Genomic DNA, 25,937 nt, shown 5'->3' on the forward strand with positions numbered 1-25,937 from the left:
AACAACAAGGAACCATCTTTGACAATTGTATAATTATTACTAATATTATAATTCATGATTTATATTTTCTTGACTGGTCAAAAAATTTAAAACTTACTGCTTGATAAATTTACGACTTAGATTCCCCTAAAACCATATTCTACAGTTTTTCTCAAAACAATGAAATTTAAAAGTCCCCGTATGTTTAATTGGCGTCTTCATAGCACCGCCCCTTGTAATAAGGCAATTTCATTTAGGGAACTGGTATTATTTTTCAAGGTAAGTAAACGTATATAAAGTTACTTTCATAATCCTACACTAGTATTGCTTTCTTTTGACTTAAACTGTTGATCGAGCTGGATACAGTACGAATTTATTAAATGAAATGCTCACACAAGCAAAAATTATGTCAACACTCGAAAGATTAGCAAAGTTTAGCTAATGCTGTTAAAAGTGTCGATAAAAATTGTTCAAACCTCATATTGTTAGAACATGATATAATGAAATTGTGAATGTATTTAATTGCTGTTAAAAGTGTCGATAAAAACTCATATTGTTGGGATATGATATAACGAAATTGTGTGTTTAATTTATGTTAAAAATGTCGGAAAAAAATGTTAAAACGTCATATTGTCAGATATAACGAAATTGTGAATATGCTTAATTGCTGTTAAAATTGTCGAGAAAAATTGTTCAAACCTCACATTGTTTATTTGCTGTTATTAGTGTCAATAAAATTGTTCAAACCAATGCAGTTTTGGGTGTATGCCCTATTGTTCTGTAAATTAGTTGACTTTCAGTGACATTAACTCACTCAAAATTGATTTATTGACAGTAAAAATTTTATCCGTGACTTAAAATCACGTTTTTTTTCTATGGTTTTGTGATTTATGCTGTGGAGGTGCTCTTGTGAGGGGACATCACAAAACAGTGTTGATATGTAGTTTGTTTTAACGGCCTAATTTCATAAAAGCCCTGTTGTGTTATTTTCCCTAAATATAAATATAAATGCATATAAATATGCTTAAAAGCAGGGTTGGGTAGGGTTACTTTAACTGGAGTACTTTCAATTACTTTTGGATTACTCCAATACCAAATATGCTATTAAAAGACAAAAGAAACTAAATACAGTGGAACCTCGGTTCTCGAACATAATTCGTTCCATTTCTTTGTACGAAAACCGATTTGTACGATCACCGAAGTCGTTTTTTCCCATTAAAAGTAATGTAAAATTGTTTTAATCCGTTCCAACACCCTAAATGTTTACCACGAAAGTAAACATGAAGCTAACCCAGGCTAATCGTACGTTCGTGTTAGCGTAAACTTCCGTACGAAAGATTACGCTAACATGAACGTGTAAAAATAAAAAAATCAGGTCGTTTACACGTCATTTAGCACCCGGGTCTCCACAACAAGATGTGAGCGGTTAAAGGATAAAGAAAAGAATTATGAGTAGGATTTCTTAACTTGGCGGTTGTCTGCAGAAGCCATGCTGTATTCCTGAAAGAAGGGAAACTCGCACACCTTCTTCATATTTTGCCATTATTTCTTTCTTAAATGCAATGGTTGTACGCACTACTCTTTTTTCACCTGTAGCAACTTTTCTGCTTGCACCAACCTTCTTCTGAGGCATAATTAGGAGTTAAAACACTCCCTTCATCGCTTATGAAAAACAAAAGCAGAGAAGGAGTGTGCGCTGCCGTGACAACAGTTCTTCACGAGGGGTGGGGGTAATCTACACTCGTATGCCGCTCAGCATCGCCCCTAGCGTACCGGCGTTCGAACTCCGATTTTTTGAACGAAAAGCGAAGCAAGAATTTCTCAAAATTTTTGGTCGAGGACCGTTTTGTTCGAACTGAGAGGCGTTTGAAAACCGAGGTTCCACTGTATGAATTAAATTACTAAATTTTGTGCAGGCTTGGGGAGTAACGGAATACATGGAACGGCAAAAATGATGTTGGCAAGCTGTTTGGACTTATTTTCATTTTGTTTCTGTCGCATTTTATGTTAGTTTTGCCGAAGATCAAATAGATCAAAGCCAGGAGAGAAAGCTTACCATGCGTTGTGAGTCATAATTTTATTCATATTTAGTTGATTTTGTCTTTTATTAGCATATTTGGTATTGGAGTAATCCAAAAGTAATTAAAAAGTAATCCAGTTAATGTAACCCTACCCAACCCTGCTTAAAAAACAGAAATCAGTAATGGGGGGACGTTACATATATCACATCCAGTTTTACTGTAACATATACATCTACTTATTGTTCATTCTATATTATGACAATTTTCGTTTCAAATAAGTTATTTTATTATATCAATAAAAAGGCTAATAGTTACAGCAGCTAATATATATTAGTTTTCTTTATTAAGACGTTATATTTCTTAATTTCAAAGAAACCAAGGGGCACACTGACCTACATCAGTAAAATCTTATCAAGATGCATTTGATATCTTTATCAAGAAATCCCTCTTAATCTTTCTTTGTTAATGTTATGGTCCTTATATATTATTTCAATGTTTATCATTACAGTCAACTATACTGTGGAATAATTCATCATCACCTGTTTTATTAGATTGCAAAGCATTGCATAATTTAATTTTCAATTCCTTTTTGTATCACTTTGGTCTGGAATATACTTTGAGATTTTAAGAACATAAATGCTTTGCTTTATGTTAGTAGGTTGCTAAATGCAGCCCTGAAATAAAGGAACATAATGGACCACTGCAAGGATTCTGGAGTTCTCTCAATGAGCACAATTGTAAGTTGCCACTCCATAAGCCACATGTAAGTTGTTGCAAACCTTTGAATCTAGAGAGCTGCGTCTTATTTTTTTGCCTATTGGTTTTGTCATGTGTAAGTATTTAACAATATAATAACTAATATCTGTTTGAAAACAGTGGGCAGCACGGCGGCGCAGTGGTTAGGCGTGTGTGGCACAGTTCTGAGGTCATGAGATCGAACCTTCCTGTGTGGAGTTTGCATTTCTCTCCATGCTTGCGTTGGTTTCCTCCGGGCACTCCGGTTTCCTCCGACATTCAAAAAACATGCATGTCAGGTTAATTGGCCGGTCCACATTGTCCCTAGGTGTGAATGAGAATTGTCTGTCTCTATGTGCCCTGCGACTAGCTGGCAACCAGTTCAGGGTGTCCCCTGCCCACTGCCCGGGCTGAGCTCCAGCACCCCCGTGCCCCTACTGAGGATAAGCGGTGCAGATAATGGATGGTTGGATGTTTGAAAACATTAATGATAGAAACACATGGTTCATTTTAATGCAACATCCAATTTGTTGATTAGCTGATTACTACTGTGACAGCACACCCATCTCAATGTACTTAAGGGTGAGTGTGCAATGATTTGTTATAGTACTGTAGTTCATAATCCCATAAACATGTTTTGTAATATATTTATGCATCCTTTTCAAGAAATTGGCTGCCATAGTTTACAGCATCACAGGTGTGGTGACAAGACTCCTGCTCTGGGATGAAATTCTTTGTGGGTCGAAGGATTTTGTCTTTGATATTACCACTCCTGGATTACCCAAATCCTGTTTATCAGTCCACGTGATTCAAATGGCAGATGATACATTCCAAATAGTATTTGGTGATTGAACAGTGGGATACCTTCCATCTGATCATTTAAAAGGAGGATTCCGTTTTATGCAGGGATTCTGAAGTCTTACTAAAATCATTACTTTCAAGTACATGATTGTCTTGTTTCCACAAAAGAAATCTTTAGATGCTGCCCAAAAACACAAATTTCTGGATGCAAAAATCAGCCGCTGTTAAATAACATAATTCAATATAAAATGAAAATGTAGCCTGTAAAAAATATTGTTTCAGATTTCAGCAAATACAAAAACATCCAAAGTTGAAAATATTGTGGAAAACTTCTAATCAGACATGCTTTTTTTCAGTCTAATTGCTTGACTGTTATACCTAAATAGGTGGGAAATTCAGTGACTCCACAGCAGAAGCCCCTGTTGAACACTACCTGCCAAACGGAAAGTGGGAGAACTGTCTTAATGCAGTTGCTGGAATTTAAAACACATCTTCTTGACATTGTGGAGGAGATGCACATCAGAAGGGTACAGTAGAAGTTCATGTTCATACCTGTTTCACTAAGCAACCCTTCAAATGACAATACTGCTTTCGGAATAGCTAATAGTCTAATGTTACGGATTTCTAACTACGTTCGATAAGGAGAGTGGTTAACTCCATCACAAATTAGCCCACATAAACTAATAGTGAATATATGAGTGTATTGAAGTACAAATCACCCTCAATCAGTAAATACAACAAACACGAAAGCCCTGAGATCTCAGGGAAAAAGCAAAGAGAAAGAAAATTAATATTTGAGTCGGTCACAAGTTTATTCAAAAAATGGGTTTAAAAACCATGTATTACACTAAAAAAAACACTTGTCCAACTGCGTCACATTTAGGATATATTTATATCAGGAATAGATCCTCTCAGATATTTCTAAATATATCTTGTTTCTCTGGCATAAGATAGACGCAGAGTGCTGACGTCACTTGACTATGTCTAATTAAAGGCCCGGTCACACAGCCTTTCACGGGCGGCTGAATCACGGCCAGAAATGTCTGCCCGTGAAGCACACGCTGTTGGACGCTTTGAGATTGTGATACAGACGCGATACAGCCGTGCTTTACACGCGGTAAGAAATTCACACGCGGTTGGCCGCGCGAAAAAGTTTTGCGCTGCTCAAAAATTTAGACCACGGGTAACCGCGGGCGGCACAGCGATGCAGCCGCGGTTACCCGCAATAAGGACGCGGAACAGTCGCCGGCCAATTTTGCACATTTTCCACCGCGGGCAACCACGGGCAAAAAAAAAAATCGCAAAATTTTACCCGCGATACAGACGCGAAAGGCTGTGTGACCAGGCCTTTATAGGCAGAGTGATGACATCACTAGGCTGGGCTACACTTACAAACAACAGTAAATGTCACACTGATAGTTTCCCATTTTGTGGACATACATACTCTACAGAAGCGCCACTCTTTGGTTCCTTTACTTAGGAAATATTTTTTTTTTATAAATATAAGGTATCCTAACTTCCTTGCTAATTGCTCTTTTCATTTGCTTCCTATAAAACGCAAATTACCACCTAAAGATAATCACCTTTATTGCATGAGAGAAAATTGCAGTGTGCCAAATGTCCTTCAATCATTGTTGACAGACAAACCTTCATTAATGTTCAGCCGATTGAAGATTAATTTAAAATGAAAGCTTAAGTATTCACAGAATTAAACCTTTACATGACCAATCACAATACATTTTTGGACTTTATAGTGCATGAAAGGAGAATTCATTGAAATTAATGTTGTAGCAGTGAGGAATAGCTTCACCTGTAGTCTAACAAATAGTTACCTATGATTAATCCCTCTCCATGAAAGTAAGGCTTGCGATAACTCAGCATGGCTAGCTACTCAAAGGGATCCATAATTGAGGTTTTTGCCTTCTCTCATTAGAGATGTGCACCACATCCTTTATATAATATCATCACAGCAAATACATAAGCAGAGCTAGTGGTAAAAAAAACATGAATGATAGTATAAAAAAGCTCTCCTACGACCAGATCCTTGAATCCCCTCTGACGCAAATCAATCCGGAAAGCGCACTTGCCTATGAAAATATGAGTTTCATTTTACAGTGTGGCAAATAGTATTAAGCCAAACTGAGTTTGACATTCCAGCTTTAATGTTTTTATGTGTCCTTAAGGGCAGCATGGCGGTGCAGTGGTTAGCATGTGTGCGGCACAGTTCTGAGGTCATGAGATCGAACTTCCTGTGTGGAGTTTGCATGTTGTCCTTGTGCTTGCGTAGGTTTCCTCCGGGCACTCTGGTTTCCTCCCACATCCCTGAAACATGCATGTCAAGTTAATTGGCTGGTCCAAATTGTCCCTAGGTGTGAATGATCGAGCAAATTGTCTGTGTGCCCTGTGATTGGCTGGCAACCAGTTCAGGGTGTCCCCTGCCCACTGCCCGAAGATAGCTGGGATGGGCTCCAGCACCCCGCGACCCTACTGAGGACAAGAGGTGCAGATAGTGGATGGATGGATGGATGTGTCCTTAAGGTTTTGAGTGTAATTACAATATCCGTATGTTTTGTGAATTTATTCTGAGGGACAATTTACTTCTATTTTTGTATGCAATTCTGCCCGTTTTGCCTAGCTTAGTTTTTCCGTGCTTCAGGAAGCGGAAACTCGGTTTGAGAATCAGATTGGTAAAGTGGTACTGGAGAAACAGAAGATGGAGTGGGAGAAGGTATGAATGGATGACACTGGTTCTGTCAGTAATTAAGGTTAATTACAAATTAGTTGGCTGATATTTTCCCTGAATCCGACAGGACTCATTACAACAACAGATTAAAACGGCTACAAAACAGCACGCAGAGTCTCTCACCGATGTAAAAAAACAGGTATACAGTACTTCTATATTTTTGTGTTTGCTACAAACAAGAGGCTTATGGAATGTTGATGTCATATTAAAGTAAAGGGATGGTGTGATCTGCCATTTTAATAAGTAGAATACAGAAATGTTTGACAAAAATGTAAGCAGGAAAAAGCAGATTTTCCAATAGTAATATTTACCTAATATTAAACTTTGTAGACATCTACATCATGACTTGTAAGGCTGAGTGATTTTGCTAAATAATTGATGAAAAGAAATCTATCAATGATGTTCTCCTTTTTATTTTACTTATTTTTTCTAGACAAATTAGGTAAAGAAACAAATACCAAACAATTTGAAATTTGTATCGTATAATTAAATGTTCAACATATATACATTTTGTTTCTGATGACATGATAAGTGGTGAATTGACTTTAATTTCTCTAGTAGCACGGTTTTGTGATACTTATCATGCTGCTGCTGGAATCTCCTCTTATTCATCTAGGCTGCAACATATCCTATAGAACAGGGGTCACCAACCATTTTGAACCTGATAGCTACTTTTTTGTTACTGATTAGTGCAAATGGCTACCATTTTGAATTGTGGTTCTAAATTAGAAACTTGTGTAATTACTATGTTGTTATAATGTTGTTTTAATGGTATTATAATGTTATTATAATGTTATTACCATTTTGTAATTATTAGAACTAGGGTTGAAATAAGCACAGTCGACCACTAAAACATTGTTTTTAAAGACACTGGTCATGTTATTGATTTAGCATGCCAGTTAGAAATCAAATTCCCTAGAAAATCACTATGACCCATCATTGGTGCACTATTTTCAGAACCAGCAAGTAGGCTACTCAGGTGCTCGTAGGAGGCTACAAGGTTACCATGGGCACCACATTGGAGGCCGCTGCTTTAGAAGAATAATATGTCATAAACATAGACAAAAACACATATTACTTGATAATGAGCACCCAACTGGGTTTCATCTTTTTGATAATGAACATTTTGCCTACAAACAATTGAGTTTTAGCCTGAGTTGTGAGCATTTATGCCAGTCCCTAACTGAGAGGTAGTCAATTTAATAAGTCCATCCTCCATGATTGAAAATTCTAATTATTCCAAAAACTCAACATATCACATACTCTATGGCAGGATGCTCCATTGTGTTGCCCACAGGAACCTTGTAGACCCCTAAGATCTACTGAGTAGCCTCAGGACTGGTTATGTTAATAGCTGAGAAGTGAAGGGTCCTTTCGATTTTCTAGTAAATCTGATTTCTAACCGACATGTTTTAGTGGTTGGCTTAACTTCTAATAATTATAACCGGTAATAAAATAGTTAGACTAAGTTGTTATTTAGGAAATGTAAATCAGTTGCAAAAAGTAGCTCTTAGCTTCAAAAAGGTTATTGACTACTTGTCAATAGTCTAAAAAAAGACCAAAGCGTTGCAAATGCAAATCTTAGTTTCCCCATTGATTTACATCTCAACAAATCAATTGATGACCATAAAACTGTGTTGTGAGAGGAATTTAGCCATCCAAAGTAATATGTGGGGTAGTAAAACTGCAGATTCACGTCGTTCATGGTACAGTAAACCCCTTCACCCTCTAAGGTACCAAACCACATAGGAAGAACCTTTAATCGTCTCCTTGAGGGGAATTCAATTTACACTTATGTTTTCTGCCTTAACATGATGCTCACACAATGTCCAAATGTGGTTGTCTTCATTTAAAGATAGTTCTTGGGTTGTAAAATTGATCTATTACTACCAGGCTTCTTATATCGTTGTATGTTGTTTTTAAGTTACAGGCCAAAATAAGAAGCACAGAGGAGGAGAAGGTATGATCAGCATGGTCCCAGTGAATTTACTCATATTACTGTTTGAGTGGTATTTTTTATCAGCCTACTTGCACCCTCATGCCAATTGGTAAACATTCTTTCGCGATTCCCACAGGGTTTTGGTTATTATCTAACACTTTTTTTTTTTTTTTTGTGGCTTTTTAATTTTGGCACAGGACAGCAACAAAAAACAGCATAAATTATTAATTAGCAAAATGAAACAATAAACTATTTGCACACAAACAGCTGTACAATAAAATAATAGAATACTTAAACATGAACCTTTTAAGTGCCTACCTTGTTTAATTTTTTTCTTAGCATGGAAGACCTATTTTAAATCAAATAAAGAAAACATTTTATATTTGTTTAAAAAACATATAGTTTAGGATTTTTTGAATTGACATAAATAAGGGACATTTTTAAGGTCATCATCTAAATCGTTCCATAAGTAAATAATTTCTCAGGTATGGAACTGCTAAATATTTGCTGAGAGTTCGTTTAATAATAATAATAGGGATTTAAGTTTCTGTATAGTTCACAATTTTAACATGTTATATTTTATAAACTGTATGTTCTTTATACCGAGCCTTATGCACAATTCTAATGGCTTTCCTCTGTAATTTAAAAAAGTTATTCTATATTGCTCTTATATATATTTACCCAAATCTCTCTACAACAACTTAAAATTTAATGAACTTTACATTATATGAAGTTTTTTTTGTGTCTCCATCTACTCACAACTGCAATGTTTTTTGCAAAATGGATTGTATGCTATTTATATGGGCTGATATGCCTAATGCCCCAAGAAACTTAAACCCTTCAAATTTTGTTTGTATATTGAAACAAGTAATGTAACATTCCAGGGGAAATACGGCGTCATTTTGGAGTTAAAAGACAAGGAGATTAGCAACTTGAAAGAAGAACTGAAGTCACTTCAGGTACTGAACTTGAGTACTTTGAATCCTATTCAGACCATCACATACTTTGTCTTTAATACTTGAAACAAGAAGATCTAGTGAAGATCTGTCATGTAATATAAGTCCAATGTTCAGTCAAGGGCAGGCGGTCCTAGCCAATTTGGCTTCCAAAGTGTTTGTCCCCGGGCTCAACGCCACAGAGGTGACAAACAGCTATCCCCACGGACCGCTGCACTTTAATGACCAGATGTCTTGTGTGGAGACAATTGAGGCAGCGTTTTCTTTTTTCTTTCTTTTTTTACTCTATCAAGGAGACATTAACTACTGTGTTTGGCTAAGTTGAGGCCCAGCTGTCCTAATTCTCGTGACAAGGTCTAGTGGTTCCCTTTTTTCATTTTCAAATAGAGCCATTGCAATTAAAGAACTTCAATCACTAGCATTTTGGTAGTATGCAAAATGATATGCTAACCCATCTGGAACTGTTGTGTAATTAATGCAAACTAAAACTGTAAAAATTTACATTAATTTTAATTAATGTACTGTATTTTCGTGACAAATACTCCGAAATTTAAACGTGCGCCTTATAATCCGGTGCACTTTATATTTCGACCAAATTGTAAATGCGTTACCTTGTTTTTGCAATTATTAATCAGTCACTATACTGTATTTTATTGCTGACCACAATTGTGTGGAAAATTATGGCAACGGCGATAGAACTCGATAGCAATGGAACCGGGTAGCAATGGTAAGAACACCAAATCCTAATCACCAGACTGCTAGGGACATACATGGTTTTTCATAATTGCATAGCGTATAATGCAACGCGAATCAAACACGAATTGCGGTGGGGGAGCGCTGTATCCTATCCACTAGACCACTAGGGATACGGATGACACATGAAAAGGCATCGGTTCTTATCTTTTAATTACACTCTTTTTAGTCACGTTATGTGATATGTTAAAGTACAGACTGTTGTTTCACTTTTTCTTAGCTCAAACTAAGCTTCGGAAGTGCCATGCGTTCATTTATATACTGCAGGGCGGCCGAATCACTTCCCTTCATTCAGTTCAGAACAAGGAAATTACTTCCGACAATGTCCTTATCGTCATTCCGTTCAGAATCTTGTGTGCTTCGCAATTGCTTTATTTGTTGGCTGAACAACGAACCGATTTAATGTTTAACAACATTCTTGTGACCTGGCCTAATCATCAATGATTTGATACTCTGACTAAAAATTGCGCACTCCACGCTCCGATTGCATCCAATGTTCTAAAATGGTATGCAATTGTGAGCAGTGATATATTTCGACTTATCAATCAATGCGCAAGTACAGCTTTTTTGAATGTATTGTATAGCCCTAGTCTTCACTGTAATTTGAATCCCATGTGACTTATAGTCAGTGCCCTTTATATATGAAAAAAATATCACAAATGACGATTTTTGGGGGGTGCCCCAATATAATCCTGTGTGCCTTATATTGTAGAAAATACGGCACTTAATGTTAAGTGGCTTTTGCAATTCCTTTTCGAAATGAATGTTATAAAGCAGGTGTTTGAAAACAACAACTGAGACAATGTCCTTTTTTATTTTAAATTATGTTTTAAGTTGTATATTTATTTTTTCTAACAATTGTAATAATGGTCTTTTTTTTAGAATAAATTGGCAACATAGTGCTAGTTTGCACAGGCACATGTGATTTTTTTTTTTGGCTGTAATCATGAATAATGACATAAAACTTTTATGCTGTTTTTGATGTGATTTTCTTCTCTTACAGTTGCTGAAGTACAACTTCGAAAAGAAATCCAACGAGTTGGTAAGGAGGATTTTAACCTGTTCCAAATGTTGATGATAATCAGTGGGAGTGAGAAACGTTTAATGACTGGGTGAACAGGAAGGCTAGCTTTTAGATGGAGGACCTCATCACCACTAACGGATAGGGAGAGTGTGACACGTGAACTGCTATGACAATATTAAAATATTTTATAACAGGACCTTGCTTGGTTGAACCTTCCTCCCATGCCAGTGGCACAGTCAGGGAGTTAAAGGAAGGGCGGTGTATTAGGATAGAAGGGAGTAAAATGAGAGTGAAGGGAGTGAATTATTGAAGAACGAGTGATACAGACAATCAAACTGTAATGGGAGTTTTAAGAGCTTTAAAGCTCTGTGAGGCATGGACTTTGCTGATGCCTTTCTCCTACAACCACATTGCATGTCTTAAACCCTGACCCTCAATTGTTTTGGCCGAAGTATAGTATCAGGGTAGCTATACGCTTTTTTAACACTTTAATAAGTAACAATGCACAGACTCTTTTAGCATTACTTAAGCCATGGTTTCTCAAGCAGTGGTGTGCTGCAGGAAGTTATAGGATGCCTCGAAGAAAACTGTCTGATTTCATTGAATTGTTGACAACAAATTGATTAACATTCACAATACACAAAGATTTGGCGACCGTCTGCTTAATTTTCAAGTGATCAACAGAGAAAGAAAAGCAAAGTTTTAAAAAAAAGTTTACTAGAAACACAAACTACAGTAAATCCCGGACTACAAGCCGAAACTTTTTCCTTCATTCTAAACACTGCAGCTTTAAATATAGTGCGGCTTGATTTTTGAATAAATAAAAATAAATGAATCCTCACCTGGCAAGATCTTTTTGTGTAAAAGGCTGAGTAATACTACTACTTATAAATTTGGATAAAAAAATACTGCGTTGACGACTGGAAACTTTTCTTTGAGATAAATTAGCCCATGTTTTTGCCAACATTATTCATATGCTAAAACACAAAACAGGAGCAAAAAGGAAGGTTTGACAGTGGGTACTTTTTTCAATCTTTACAATATACACACAATATTTCAACTTTAGCACCCACATATCAAGTCCTCAATTTTTCATCCAAATTGAACGACATGAAAGTTATCTATCGCAGTATCATTGTTGTCAAGTCGATGGAGTTTCCTTTAATCCACAAGGAACGACGACAAGTGAATGCTTTTTGGTCCTCTAATGAAAAAAATACAGACACGTCTGTGTAATGCAGCCCTCATTTTAATTTTTGTTTTTTGCAATAGTAAACATGTGCTTGCCTTTGTAATTGCCATTTTGAATGGTCACATGACCCGAAAACACGTCACCCAGGCCAACTAGGAAGGGAGAGGAAAAACCACGCAGCTGAAACTGTCATTCTCCACCACCATGACTATAACAATTTGTAAGCTTTATTTTTCTACCAGGAGCAGAAGCAAGCTTTGCAGAGCCGGTCAAAGGACAGTCATCTGATCCAAATGGGAGAAATTGAAAAACGGTTTGGCGCTCTATCTCGTCAGTGTACTTCACTTAAAAAGGCCCATGAGCTACTGGGTCAGAATGGTACCTGAACAATGTTAATAATAGAATTGTATTTTTAGCCCAAGTCTGTGTTAATTACTTTATGTATTACTTCATTCGTATACCGCTTGTCTTTACACGGTTCTTGGTGGATCCCATCCCAGATGATTTTGGGCAGAGGGGAGGGGACATCCTGTACTGTTAGACAGGCAGTTGCATGGCACACCTAGACAGACCACTCGTACCTAGGGACAATCTGGACTCGGCAATACACCTGCTATGTATGTTTTTGGAATGTGAGAGGAAACCGGAGTGCCTGGAGAAAAGCCCACACAGGCCCGTGGAGAACATGCAAACTCCACACAAGGAGGGTGACAGCTGTAATTGAATCCTGTACCCTTGAACAGTGGACCTGCTAACCACCATGCTGCCGTTAAACAGTTTATGTATATTCAAGTCCATCTGCTTATACTCATGATTTTTGCGTGACTCCCACAAGGCTGACTTGGGGCAGTGGGCTGGGTACACAGGTTACCAGCCCATAGAGTACGTAACAATACTATTTTTAGTCAGTAGCTTCAACTTGAAGGAGGTCCAAAATGACAGCTTTTTTACACACTGCTCTCGCAAGCAACACAAGTATAGACAGCGGTGCTCGTTTTCATGCCGTCCAAGAAGTAAGACAAGTAGTTACACCAGACAAGCGGCATGGCAATGGAGATAATCAGCCGGGAACAGAAAAAAGCAGCTTTGGTCATTGCAATGTTGTTGTTGTTAGCATTCAGCAGTAGCTCGCTCAATGGCGCTGCTCTTCAGGTGACGTTTCAAGACGTGAGGGGGACATAGAAGTCAATAACTGTAAATCAATGTAGTTTTGCACAGTACGAATAGATATTCCCGCAACCTTGGTTTAATTGAGAAATGTTGATCCTTAAAGAAAAATCTATGAAAACCACGTGTAATTTTGATACACCATAATAGAACATTTTTAAGTGACATGGGGCAACACATCCAGTGTATCGATTCCAGAAATTTGACATAGTAACACATGTGTTTGTGTTTTTTTTATTTTTTGTCAGTTGATGAAGCCATGCAAAGAAACAGGAAACTCACATTGACGAATGAAAAACATGAAGCAACCATTGAGATGCTAATGAAGGTATTGGAATAGTACAGGCTATTATTTAACAATTATTAACGATGTGTGTGAACCATCCTTTCATTTATTACATCATACTAAAAGACTGAGGTCGCCAACATTTTAAGCTCAAGCTAGATGGTTTGATAACTGGTAAACAAGTAAAGAAGGTAAACAGGTAAAAAAAAACTAAACAAGTGTTTTGCTATCTATTTAAAAGAGTAAAGAGCGAACTAAAGAGCCAGATAGAAAGTTAAAGAAAGCTAGCTAACTTGCTAGTATGAGGCCAAAATTAAGCTCAATAACTATTAAAAGAGGTTTTAATGTTAACTAGATAGCATGCAAAAATGTAAAAAGCTGGCTAGATAGCTTTCTAAATGGCTTAAAAGGCTCGAAGATAGCTAGCTACAAAGTTAAAAGGTAGCTAGAATTGCTAAAAAAAACCTGCACTGTAATTGCTTGTTCAGTTTATAAAACCCATAAATAGGAATTTAGCTTGTTGTATTTTTTGTAAAATAAATCAACAAAAAGACAAATAAATAAATTGGTTTAATACATGAATAAATTATAATTGTTTTATCTTAATTCATTGTTAAAATTAATTATTAATACCTGAATAGAAGTTTTTGTCTATGAATCCCATTAGCTTCAATTTATTTATTTGAATTTCTAAAATAATGTTATTACCGGGTTAATTAATTAAAAAAAAAGGTTAAATAGACTCAGTCAAGCAATAACAAAAATCATTTTACTATAAAATTACCATGACCCAGCACTGGTAAGCTATTTTCAGATCAGGTCTGCAACTGTCCTTAGGGGGCAGTTTGGTGCCTACAGGCACCACTTTGGAGTTCTTTGCTATAAGAGGTACCTAACCCATTGTGATAGCATACGCTTTTTTTTTACATGTTTTTCAGGAGTTGCAGGAGGTCAACACCAAAGTGATTAAAACAAAGTTTTCATCCGTCCGACATGACACCTTTTGCATAATGACTCACAACGAGCAGCATCTAAACCAACTAAGTCATAAGCTGGGCATGGTAAGCAATACCTAAGACAGCTCATTTAATTGAAATTGTAAAATATGCTCTATTTTGTCATTCAAAAAAGATGCAAGGTCTTCATCACCTATGTAACATTGTTCATACTGTATGTTCAGGAAACAGAAATGAACAAGAAACTACAGGAGGAATACGCAGCTGCGCGTTCAGAGAAAAAAGTACAGTAATGCAGTGATCTCCAACCTTTTTGAAGCAAATGCACACTTTTCTTTCATTTAAAAAATCTCGAGGCACACCATTTATTAAACATTGTTAGAAATGTATTTCCAACAACAGTTTCATATTTTTTTTAATTCAAATTGTGTCGCCTAAACTGTCAGTATAACATTTTTAAATAAGGTGTGGTTACTGTGGTTCAGGTGCTGAAATTAGTTAATTTTTTTATTTGGGATTTTTGGACGTTTTTCAAGTTTCGCTGTATATTTTTTGGTTTTCTAGAATAATACTTTAACAACGATGATCAATCAGTTAAACTGTTTTTAAACTTTTATAAAAACGTTTATCTAAAAAATAAGTCAGCAAAATAATGTGCAAGATTTTTACTCGATTTATATTGAGATGTATTTTATGATTGTTTGCAGTGCAATCTTAAACTGCTTCGTCAAACAAAAGGGGTTATTTAACATACTCTGACCAGATTATTTGTAAGAAAAATAAGGAACCTGCTGCCACCTATTTACAGTTAATCAGCTGAAAGAAAGCAACAAGATTGAGAAATGGCATGCTCTTTTTGTTTTTTGCGAAGATAAGGTTGGGCCGGTTCCTGCGGCATACTAGACAAGGTCTCACGGCACAGGAAAACACTTTCATCCATTGTAATTGTTTCTATTGCAATTGCTTGGGATTTTTTTTTAAAGCAGTTGGCTAAAACGTGTACAAGGAGTAAATATCACACAAAGACTGATGCGGAAGTTGAATTAACATCTCTCAGAAGTTCCCATTCTACATACATTTCACATTTAGAACATTTATTTACATTCAGAAGAAAATAAGAACATATTCAATAAATCATTCAAGCGAGTCTGAAGTTAATAAAATATGTCAACAACAACTACAGTAACTAATAACTACAACATTTTAAGATTGACCAAAGGAACATTTTGAGGGAATTCATCCGTTACGGACGCGGTATGAATTAGGCGTTAACCTGATATTATATATTGTCTATTCAATGCTTCAATGAAATTCACTTGAGTGTGTTGATTTTCTTTGTGTCATTGTCAAGGAGGTGATGATGTCCCTGCAGCACATTCAGCAGCTCTTTTTGAACCAGACACAAATTTTGAACAGACTAGAGCTGGAGCTGCAGACAAAAGAGGAAAAATACAAGGTCAGGACAATTTTTGAACAATTTCACCACATTTCATGAAAAGAAAACTCAGAAAAGTGAGGACAAATTTTGTATACTTCCTAAAATCAAATAGAAATGCATCTACCTTTTAGTTTGTCATTTAAACCATTCAGGTTACTGGCTAGATTGGTGGTTTGAGTACAAGAAAAGATACATATAGAGAGAGTTAGGTACCGTATATTATTGAAACTCTTTCTGTGTACTATCTTTCTTTGTAAATATCTCATGTGCGGCTTATAGTCAGGTGCGGCTTATGTATGCACGAATTGGTTTTTCTTTTAAAAAAATTGTTGGTGCAGCTCTAATCAATCAGGTGCGCTCTATAGATTTTTTTAGTCTTTAGTTATGTATAGTTAGTCCTCATTAAGATTACCGGTATCTTTTTCCCACTGAACTCATCGTTTAGAACGAAGAAATTAATCTGTATTTCTCTGAAATCCTTTCAAATTCACTTAATAATTGCTTGCCTTCTGCTCTTGTTATATAAACTCAGAAAATGTTTGTACTGTATGTTAACGTTTTGGGTGAGTGATTTTACAGGCCCTGAAGGAAGAGCATGTAAAGATGCAAGAAAAAAGCAAAGTAATGGAAGAAAAGGTTTCAAGGTTGAGCTACAAAACACAACTTTGAGGGAAATAGATCATTTCATCGTTAAAGAAAGTCAAGAATTTAATCATGTCATTTATATGTTTAAATCAACAATTTGTTGATACTCTAGAACAGGGGTGGCCAAACGGGTCCTTATGAGCCACACGTCCTTTATGTTATGGAGGTTTCTCTTCTGGTTCTCTTAGGTAATGCAAACTTTTAGCTTGTTAGCAAGCTGTGTGGGAGCTTGATGATGATCAAGGTGGATGGAATCACCTTTATTGGAGCAGAGAAACTCCAAATAATGCAGTTCTCGAGGACTGTATTGGCCTCCCCTGCTCTACAAGTCCAGTTCAGAACACATAGTGACATGTTTGTCTTTGACATGCAGAGTGAGCAGCAACATTTTGAAGCACTGAAAGTCGTCCATGATGACCTTCAAAAGAAACACTGTGAATTGTGTGACAAGGTTAAAGTACAAGTCCAGAAAATATCTGAATTGGAGGTATACATGATATTTTACTGATTTCCTTCACTTTTACTTAAAAGTTCTAAACCTTCTGATTTTGTTATATAAACTCATAAAATTATTGCCCTTTATTGCAACATTTTGGGTGAGTAATTTTACAGGCCCTGAAGGAAGAACACCAAAAGATGCAAGAGAAAAGCAAGGCAATGGAAGAAGAAGTTGATCAGTTGATGGTGAGCTACACACCATAATTTTAAACGCAGAGGAAAGGAGAATATTTTATTGTTAAGATAAATTCAAGAGTTAAATCATGTTACTAACATGTTTAGGCCAACATTTTGTTGATACTCTAGTACAGGGGTCGGAACCTTTTTTTACCCAAAAAGTAAATCATATTTGTATGTACTTTTTTGAGTCAGACTATATATTTTAAGACGAAATTCAACAAAACTATTTTTTATTGTTAAGAAAAATTCAAGAGTTAAATAATAATAATAATAATTTCCTTGTATTGTCATTCTGTGTAACAATGTACACAGAACGAAATGTCGATTGCACCTGACCCGTTGTAGCGAGCCGATGCAGCCGCAGCCAACAGAGGGCGCCGCCGACCACTCATGTTACTAACATGTTTAGGCCAACATTTTGTTGATACTCTAGTACAGGGGTCGGAACTTTTTTTTACCAAAAAAGTAAATCATATTTGTATGTACTTTTTTGAGTCAGACTATATATTTTAAGACGAAATTCAACAAAACTGCCAGACCTGCTCTCCAGACAAAAGCAAATTCTTCAGCGCATTTTATTTCACTGTGTGACATCTATCCATCCATCCATTATCTGCCCCGCTTATCTTCAGTAAGCTCGCGGGGGTGCTGGAGCCCATCTGAGCTGTCTTCGGGCAGTGGGCAGGGGACACCCTAAACTGGTTGCCAGCCAGTCGCAGGCCACACAGAGACAGACAAGTCACTCGCTCATTCACACCTATGGACAATTTGGAATGTGAGTGTAAACCCGAGAGCCCAGAGGAGATCCACTTAAGCACGGGTAGAACATGCAAACTCCACACAGGAAGGTTCGATCTCATGACCTCAGAACTGTGCTGCACACATGCTAACCACTGCGCTGCCGTGCTGCCTGTGTGACATCTAATGATTTGATAAAGTGTATAAAATAATAATAATGCCGGAGTCTGTGTCCATTTCAACAAAAATACCACCTAAAGTTTCCCTCCCGCAGATAGTTGAAGCTCATTTTGTCCGTCATTGTTTTTCGGAACTAATGGTTTCAAAACAAGGTGTAAGTGTACAAATGTATTTACCTACCATGCAGATGGCGATTGGCGAGAGAGGGGCCTGAACTCTGTGTTCAGAGATCCACCAGCCCCTACTGCTCACCCAGTCAAACTGCTCTGGGTGCTTGGGTGATGTTTTTTGGGTGTTTATAGTTTGTTCTGTTTTTTTTTATCACATAGTCTCTCAACAGTAACAATGCATTTTGTAATGACCTTCTATATGCAGGATTCCAAAGAGACGTACAGCCAAAACTGTGTCTGTTGCTGTAACACTGTGACTGCAAACAGTCATTAATTCTGTATATATGCTGGACCAAACCCTCTTGTTTTTAGCGTCGCTTCAGATTCGCATATACAAAAATTGGAACGACACAGAGAAGAATTGCATATTTGATCTCCGAGCCAGATGTACTCATGAAAATACCCGTATGTGGCTTGCGAGCCATAGGTTCCGATCCCTGTTTTTGTAGTTCCGTTCGGCACACGCAATGACATGTTTTCCTTTGACATGTAGGGTGAGCAGCAACATTTTCAAGCACTTAAAGTGGTGCATGATAACCTTCAACAGAAACACAGTGAATTGTGTGACGTGGTTAAAGTACAGGTCCAGAAAATATCTGAATTGGAGGTATACATTATATTTTGCTGTTAGTGTTCTAAGATTATGCATGTGTGTTTGTTTGTTGTTTTCAACACAAGAGATGGCACTCAAACACTCTTTTTTTGTTCAGATGTTCCTTAGTCTAGCAGAAGAAATCAATAGAAGACCTCCCGATGAACCCAAATCCAGCATTACGCTACCTGCTTTTGGCAGCCCTCGGAACCCAGCCATTTCTCAGAGCAAAAGCCAGGAATGTCTGGAAGATACAAGCACTAAGACTAAACTTGATGGTGAAATGGGAGGTCAGCCAACATAATATAAACAAGGAGATGAAAATGCTTTATTACTTTTTCTTGTGTGAGACCTTGGTACTGAATAGCGAATTTCGTATGATTGAGACTTAAGGAGATTAAAATATAAGTTAAAAACATCCATTTTTTGCACTTATAAATGTTTTCAGTTGGAAGCCTTTTTCATTTATATTCATTGTTTTGCCTTAGGTCAAGGAACACTAAATCACTGTGGAAAATATGAAATCCAACAACAAGCACAATACAAGGAACCCTGTTCAATTCATTTACCTAAAAGCTTCCCAGGACTCTCAGAAACATCAGGCAGTGATAATGCAATTTTAAATAACCAAACCAATAGCTTTACCACAATTGAAAAGCTATTTAATGAAATGTCAGAAACTACTTACCATCAGGATGCTGAGATGCCCATCAACAAAAGCTCAGTAAATGGAACAAGCATAACAAAGTTTGACAACATTCAAAGCAATTACATACCTGTACCTACCAACAACACAAAGAGTGATCATAGATGCATAAGCCCAAATGCAATTAACAGTGAAATGATGGATGTAAGGAAAGTGCCGATTAACGATATTGATAAAGCCTGCAGAAATCAAAATCTGCTCACTGGTGCTGGAGAAGATGTTATTGTTTCCCAAATAGCAGATAAAGAAAATAGTCAACAATACAGTGAAGTGGCTCCACACATGTCCAAAATACAAAACCCATCAGATGCGGTAGAAGAGAATCAATCGGAGCTCGAAGCTCATACAACTTTCCATTTTGGGATCAAGACAACATCAGACGCTAACCTAGTGGACATCAGTGAGAAAGTGGGCAACATCTGTGAGGTGGCCGGCAATCAAAGTGACACAAAGAAAGTGGATGACGGCAGCCGTGATAAAATGAAGGAAGCACCGCTACATCTAGATCTCAGCAGTCCTGCAGACCAAGCTCTTGATAATAGACCTACTTCAATGGACCAGGAGGCTCAACCCTCTTTTCAAGTTGAATTCCAAGCCAATGCAGAAACGGTCAACTCCTCACCCACTGCTTGTTCTTCAGTGCTTGAGAAAATCACAGACCTGAAGATATTTGATCAATTAGCAGCTAATATTCAAACCAACTTTTCTGATCTCCCAAATCAGTCACCTGACTTGCCTAAAAATTATACAACTGCAGAACATGTTCATACTGTGACCAGTGGGGCTCCCACAAATGAAATAAGTGGGGCAGGTGTAAATTATGAGGTCAATAAAACCATTGTTGAAACAGAAGTTAAATTTCATAATCCAAATCAATCTGAGCCAGCAAAGGGACTAATAAAAATTATCGATAAAGAAAGTGAGGGTTGTGGGCTGACCCTTCAGGCAGAAACTGGCATTTGTGATGAAGAATCGACTATTTCTGTTTTCAACCAAGACATTGCAATTGATCAAAATCATTCTGAAAGTGACTTGTCAGACTTTGTTCACCAAAAAGCTGGCATAGAGGAGTCATCAGAGGTCAGCAGATCTCAATGTCAAAATCATTATGGGGTAAAAGACATCCTTGGAGGTGTAAAGGAATTGGCTTTACCCAACATAAAGACCCACAGGCCATCATTTGACTGGGATGGTGTGAACAAACAAGATGCTTCTGCCATGACTGCCTCTGACTACCAGCAGCCAAATGTTCAGGTAACTACTTTTGAGATTGTTAAGTAGTTCACTATTATCCAGTGTGCAAGTATTTTAGATAATTGACTCGATAACATTTAGGGATTTTGGAGATTAGACACAAGCTTGAGTTTAGCCTTTGTTTTCAGAACCTGCATGCTCTTGACCAATATACAAGTGCTTCACTTGGCCTTTCCACACAGACTCCAAGCTCAATGAAACGCCATAACGGTAAAGGTGAGATAAATATGTTTCACATTGATTGTGTACTTCTGTCATAGCACATCTCATTGTAACGATATAACTGCATCTCAAATTATGCTTCTCAGATCTATCAGTATTTATCAAAGCTTCTGACCTGTTGAAGGCTTCTGATGGTTCTTCATCTGCAGGACTTGGGAAGAACCCTAAACTGGGAGATTGGAACGTTTTGGGAGAGTCGTTCAGAGGGACAACAGCAACAGATGCAAGTCACGTAAGATCGTCAAATGTAGCAACTGTTGTTTAAAAAAAACTTTACCTTAATAGTGATGAATTAATTGCTGTTGTACCTACTTCAACTTGTTGGAAATACTGTCTCAAATAATGTGTTTTAGACATATAATACACTTAGGAAAGCTGATGTAAATGTGAGACATAAACTGCCTTGGACCATAACCATCAGTATTGTTCAAATGCCTGATGAGTAATTTTTTATTAGTTCACAATATTTTTCCCTATTTAAAGTGGACCGTTTTTGATGCTCGTCTTATATGTATTTGAAACAATGTTTCTAAATCTCATAGGAATTTTAGGGAGTAGAAATTATCTTTCCTAGGTTTTTCCTAACGCTGTCCTGACCTGTAAGACTTTTATGAACTAAAAAACCTTATGAACCAGTGTTTTTTTGTTACCAAACACTATAGAATATTACTACTACTATTAGTAATAATAATAATAATAATAATAACAATATTAATACGGTTTCAATATATGTTTTTAATTAATTAATTAATAATAAATGTCAAGACCAGAACGGATACAGGACCCACTTGCGTTGCGTTTTATTGGAAGAAAGAGAAAGGGTTGCACCCACGATCCGGTGATTGCTGGACGCGGGAAGCAGGTCGCTTGGATACTTGGATTGTGCTCCGAATGCGGAAGTGGATGTTCCGTGGCGAGCGATGGCGTTGTTGGGGACGGAAAAACGAGTCAGTAGCCGGGACAGGAGAACAAAAACGTGTCAGTAGCCGGGACAGGAGAACAAAAACGTGGTCGGGGTCGGAAGCGAGTCGTAGGCCAGAAAAGGAGAGAAGACGTGGTCGGGGACAAAAAGAGGTCGAAAGCCGAGACGGGCGAGTAGACATGGTCAGGATCAAAAATGGGTCGAAGCCCAGGAACAGACGGGATCAAAAAACGGGACAGGTGGGAGTCAGGGTTGAAAAGGCTTGCCTAGTGTTAACTGAGGTTCGGAGACGGACTGACAAAAGGGGACAGACAGAAGTGGGTACACGTACTGATCAGGAGCCAATCAGAGTTCGAGGCAGTTGGCGTCAAAGGAGCGGGCACAACTGAGTCACATCAGTAAATATGACTATAAATAAGGGAGGTAATTTGAAACCTCACCAAAGCTAAAGTTTTGGATTGTATATTCTAAAAACGTACACCTTAATGCATCCTATTATCTAATAACAAAAGCGAGAATAAAAGAAAGTAGTTCTAGTATAGTACAGTAGTAAGACATAGTACACATGGTCCTACCTGCTAGCAAGTGTAAATATTGTAAAATTATTCTCACAAGGAATAATTACGCAAGGACATTATAATAGTACATACAAAAATACATGAATAAATAGGCTTCACTATCAATAACTATAAAAATTAGTCATGTGAAATAAAAGATAACTTTACAAAACAATAGAAATAATGGCTCCTCAAATATTATTGCACATCTCTGAATTTTCCCTTTTCTTTCACTTTTCATCATTTGTCAATCTGTTGTTAATGTTCTTAATCATTCAATGCTGACTCTATATTTCTGTCTTTACATGTTCACACGCTGTTACTTGTTTTTTAACATGACGGTAGCCCACCACTGAAGTTTATAAAATCCAGATGCAGGCTATTGAGGGAGATATAGTGACAAACACTGGAATTATGAGGAACAAAACCGTCCAGTTATGTTGCAAAAACTGTAACTGGATAATTTCTTCATTCTGTGTGAACTCGGAATAGTTGGAAATTCACATGAGCTCACTCCAGGCCTGGATTGTCTCTTTGACCTGGAAAACGTTAGACTGGTTATTTTCCTTCTGTATATGTCCATCAGTTGGAGCTCCTTGAGAATGCTGAATGAGGTGTTTTTTGTTCAGGGACTACTGTTTTATACCACATGGGAATCTAAGATTGTCTTTCTTTTTTGTGTGTTTAGGAAAGCAGAGTATCATCGTCTGTCACTTCATTTCCAGCTGCTAAGTCTTCAATAAGATGGCCGACTCCTTCTGGGTATGTTTATTATCAAAAGTACTTTTATATGATGAGGAATTTGACATCTCATCTATCCAAAGACATTTATGAGATGTTTGAGGAAAACACATTTTTTCCAGGGAACACAATTCTATGTCACTTATTGGCAGTTTTTTTACTCTTTTGAATCCTCTTTAATCAAAGTTCATGACCAAATTGTCTCGTATAACCAAAGGAAAAAAACTGGTCAAAGTTTGATGCAAAGTTCTGTTTCCTCCCATATTTTTAGTGCACTTATTGCCCGACCTGTATAAGGAATTTTATTTGGGTTAATAACTCATATAGTGTACTGTACAGTGCTGTACATTATGCATAATGTTCCTACCTCCAGTGCACAGCAGGTAAAAACGCCACAACTCAAATCAGTATATTTACCATTCAGCAATTAATTAGGCAAACACATCCTACTGTCAAATGATGTGTAATTTAGTTTTGGGTTTCTTAAAACAACTTCAAAGCTTTTACACTGGTAGCACTACTTACATTCTCATGTGCCACACCATTATCATTTTAGCAGAATTTACTTGCCAGCACAGACACAGCATCACACAGAGGAACACAAAACCTAAATCATACATTGCAGGTTATCAAACCTTATCCATCCATCCATCCATCCATCCATCCATTCATTTTCTGCACCGTTCATCCTCACTAGGTCACATTGGTGCTGGAGCCCATTTATCTAAGTTACTAATTCCGTTAACCCATATTACTGACACTTAAAAGTAGCGCTTTAATCCAAAAGTACTAATTACAAATTACCCTAAATACTCACATAGAAGCCAACCACCTAAAACTGCTTAAATATAGCCACATAATAAAATAAGTATATATTTCTTGATTTGTGCAATCTAGAGAGTTTACAGATGAACGCTCTATATGCATCCATATGCATTTTGTCTTTGGGCGTCATCCATCCAAGTCAAGTCAAGTCAAATTTATTTATATAGCCCTTAATCACAAAAATGTCTCAAAAGACTGCACAGGATTACAATGACACAATTACCTGATCTTAAACCAACATGCGGGCAAGGAACAACTCAAAACCTCAGCGTGAGGAAAAAGAGAAACCTTGAGAGGGGACCTCACAAGTGTTATCCCACTTCCAGAATGACCAGGGTGAATTACATTAAGCAATTTTCTGCTCAGCTTATCCTCAGTATGGTCGCAGGGGGTGCCGGAGCCCATCCCAGCTGTCTTTGGGCATTGGGCAGGGGACACCCTGAACTTGTTGCCAGCCAGTCGTAAGGCCCAGAGACAGACAACTCACTCGCTCATTCACACCAAGGGACAATTTAAACCGGCCAGTTAAGCTGACATCCATTTTTTGGGGAATGTGGGAGGAAACTGGAGTGCCCGGAGGAAACCCACGCAAGCACTAGGAGAACATGCAAACTCCACACGGGGGGCTCCGGTAGTTAAATTGAACACTTAGGCTGCGCGCTAACCACCCAGTTGCCGTGCCGCTTATCAAACCATATGTAATTTAAAAAAAAGATATACTGCGATCAATGACCTCTTACATTGTAGGAAATTTTAAAAAAATAGTGGACGTTTAATCAATTAATAAACATCAACCTTCACCAATAGTTATTGAACAATTTGGGCTTCACAGTGTAGTGGATTTGCATGATTATGCATTTTGGAAATTCCTATTTCGACAGGTTGGCGTGGGATAAATTACCTGAAGTGATATTAAGTACTTGCAACTGTTTTAGAGCAGCTCGCACTTATAAATGTAACAGTAGTTTGTTTACTAGTTGGGATGTAGATTATAAACAGAAATTATGAACAAATACGCAAAAAACACTTGCCGCTTTTTTCAATTTGAGGTTTTATTTTGATGTTTTAGCACTTCTTGTTAAGTGAACTATGGTGGTGACCTGACCTCTGATAGGGGGCATGTAGAGCGATGGCTGTGCAAATCACCATAAAGAATGTGAGCGCTATATTTTAAGACACCATATAGTGCAGGATTGTGTTTAAGGGTTTAGATGAGGTAGATATTCGGACACACTGTACTTGGATGAAAATTGCATGTCTTTAAATGAATTGTACTGTATTTGTTTTCAAAACTGCTTCATTTGTTTCCCTTTTCTATGTAAAACAGAGCATCTATGCCAGCTGTAGCTCCATGGTGCAATGTCGAGTCGGAACATCTGTTCTCACAGGAAGAGCAACAGTCATCATTCAGAGACCAGATATCAAAAATAGAGGAGTTCTTAAAATCAGAAAAGCTTTACTCGTCTAATCAGCAATGCAAGGGCGACTAAATTCAAGTCATATTAATTTGCATGAAGTTTGCATTTGGTTCATTGTAGAATAATATAACCTTTTCAGTGACAGTATTTAATTATTTATGGACATATGTTTCACCGTTGTTAATTCAAATATGAAAAGATACGGGACACATATTGCATCAACAGCTGGAATAATGTTTAATGTTTATCCGTGTTTGGTTCTATTCAGGAATAAAATACTGTAACACATTTTAGGCAAA

The 25,937-nt window shown here is 37.3% G+C and overlaps 1 protein-coding gene across 7 annotated transcripts; it reads left to right on the forward strand.

Moving 5' to 3' along the window:
• Positions 1-7: 7 nt before the first annotated feature.
• On the forward strand, positions 8-25,937 carry ccdc73 (coiled-coil domain containing 73). 7 transcript variants are annotated; one of them, XM_088339771.1, is made up of 22 exons: positions 8-258; positions 2,656-2,737; positions 3,923-4,063; positions 6,193-6,264; positions 6,347-6,418; positions 8,204-8,239; positions 9,103-9,177; positions 10,931-10,969; positions 12,386-12,521; positions 13,559-13,638; positions 14,535-14,657; positions 14,777-14,836; positions 15,904-16,008; positions 17,009-17,122; positions 17,248-17,319; positions 18,895-19,008; positions 19,112-19,283; positions 19,482-20,953; positions 21,082-21,169; positions 21,262-21,407; positions 23,343-23,416; positions 25,548-25,937. In XM_088339771.1, the coding sequence occupies exons 2-22, from the start codon at positions 2,693-2,695 to the stop codon at positions 25,708-25,710; spliced, it is 3,399 nt and encodes a 1,132-aa protein (XP_088195897.1). In that variant the 5' UTR covers positions 8-258; positions 2,656-2,692; the 3' UTR covers positions 25,711-25,937. The 7 variants fall into 7 exon arrangements, with proteins under 7 accessions (XP_088195897.1, XP_088195895.1, XP_088195898.1 ...); XM_088339769.1 differs by lacking the exon at positions 8-258 and having other exon boundaries at positions 2,560-2,737; XM_088339772.1 differs by lacking the exon at positions 8-258 and having other exon boundaries at positions 2,560-2,737; positions 21,082-21,163.

The sequence above is a fragment of the Urocampus carinirostris genome, chromosome 7 (genome assembly GCF_059441175.1).
Source record: "Urocampus carinirostris isolate Australia breed hairy pipefish chromosome 7, RoL_Ucar_1.0, whole genome shotgun sequence".
NCBI lineage: Eukaryota > Metazoa > Chordata > Actinopteri > Syngnathiformes > Syngnathidae > Urocampus > Urocampus carinirostris.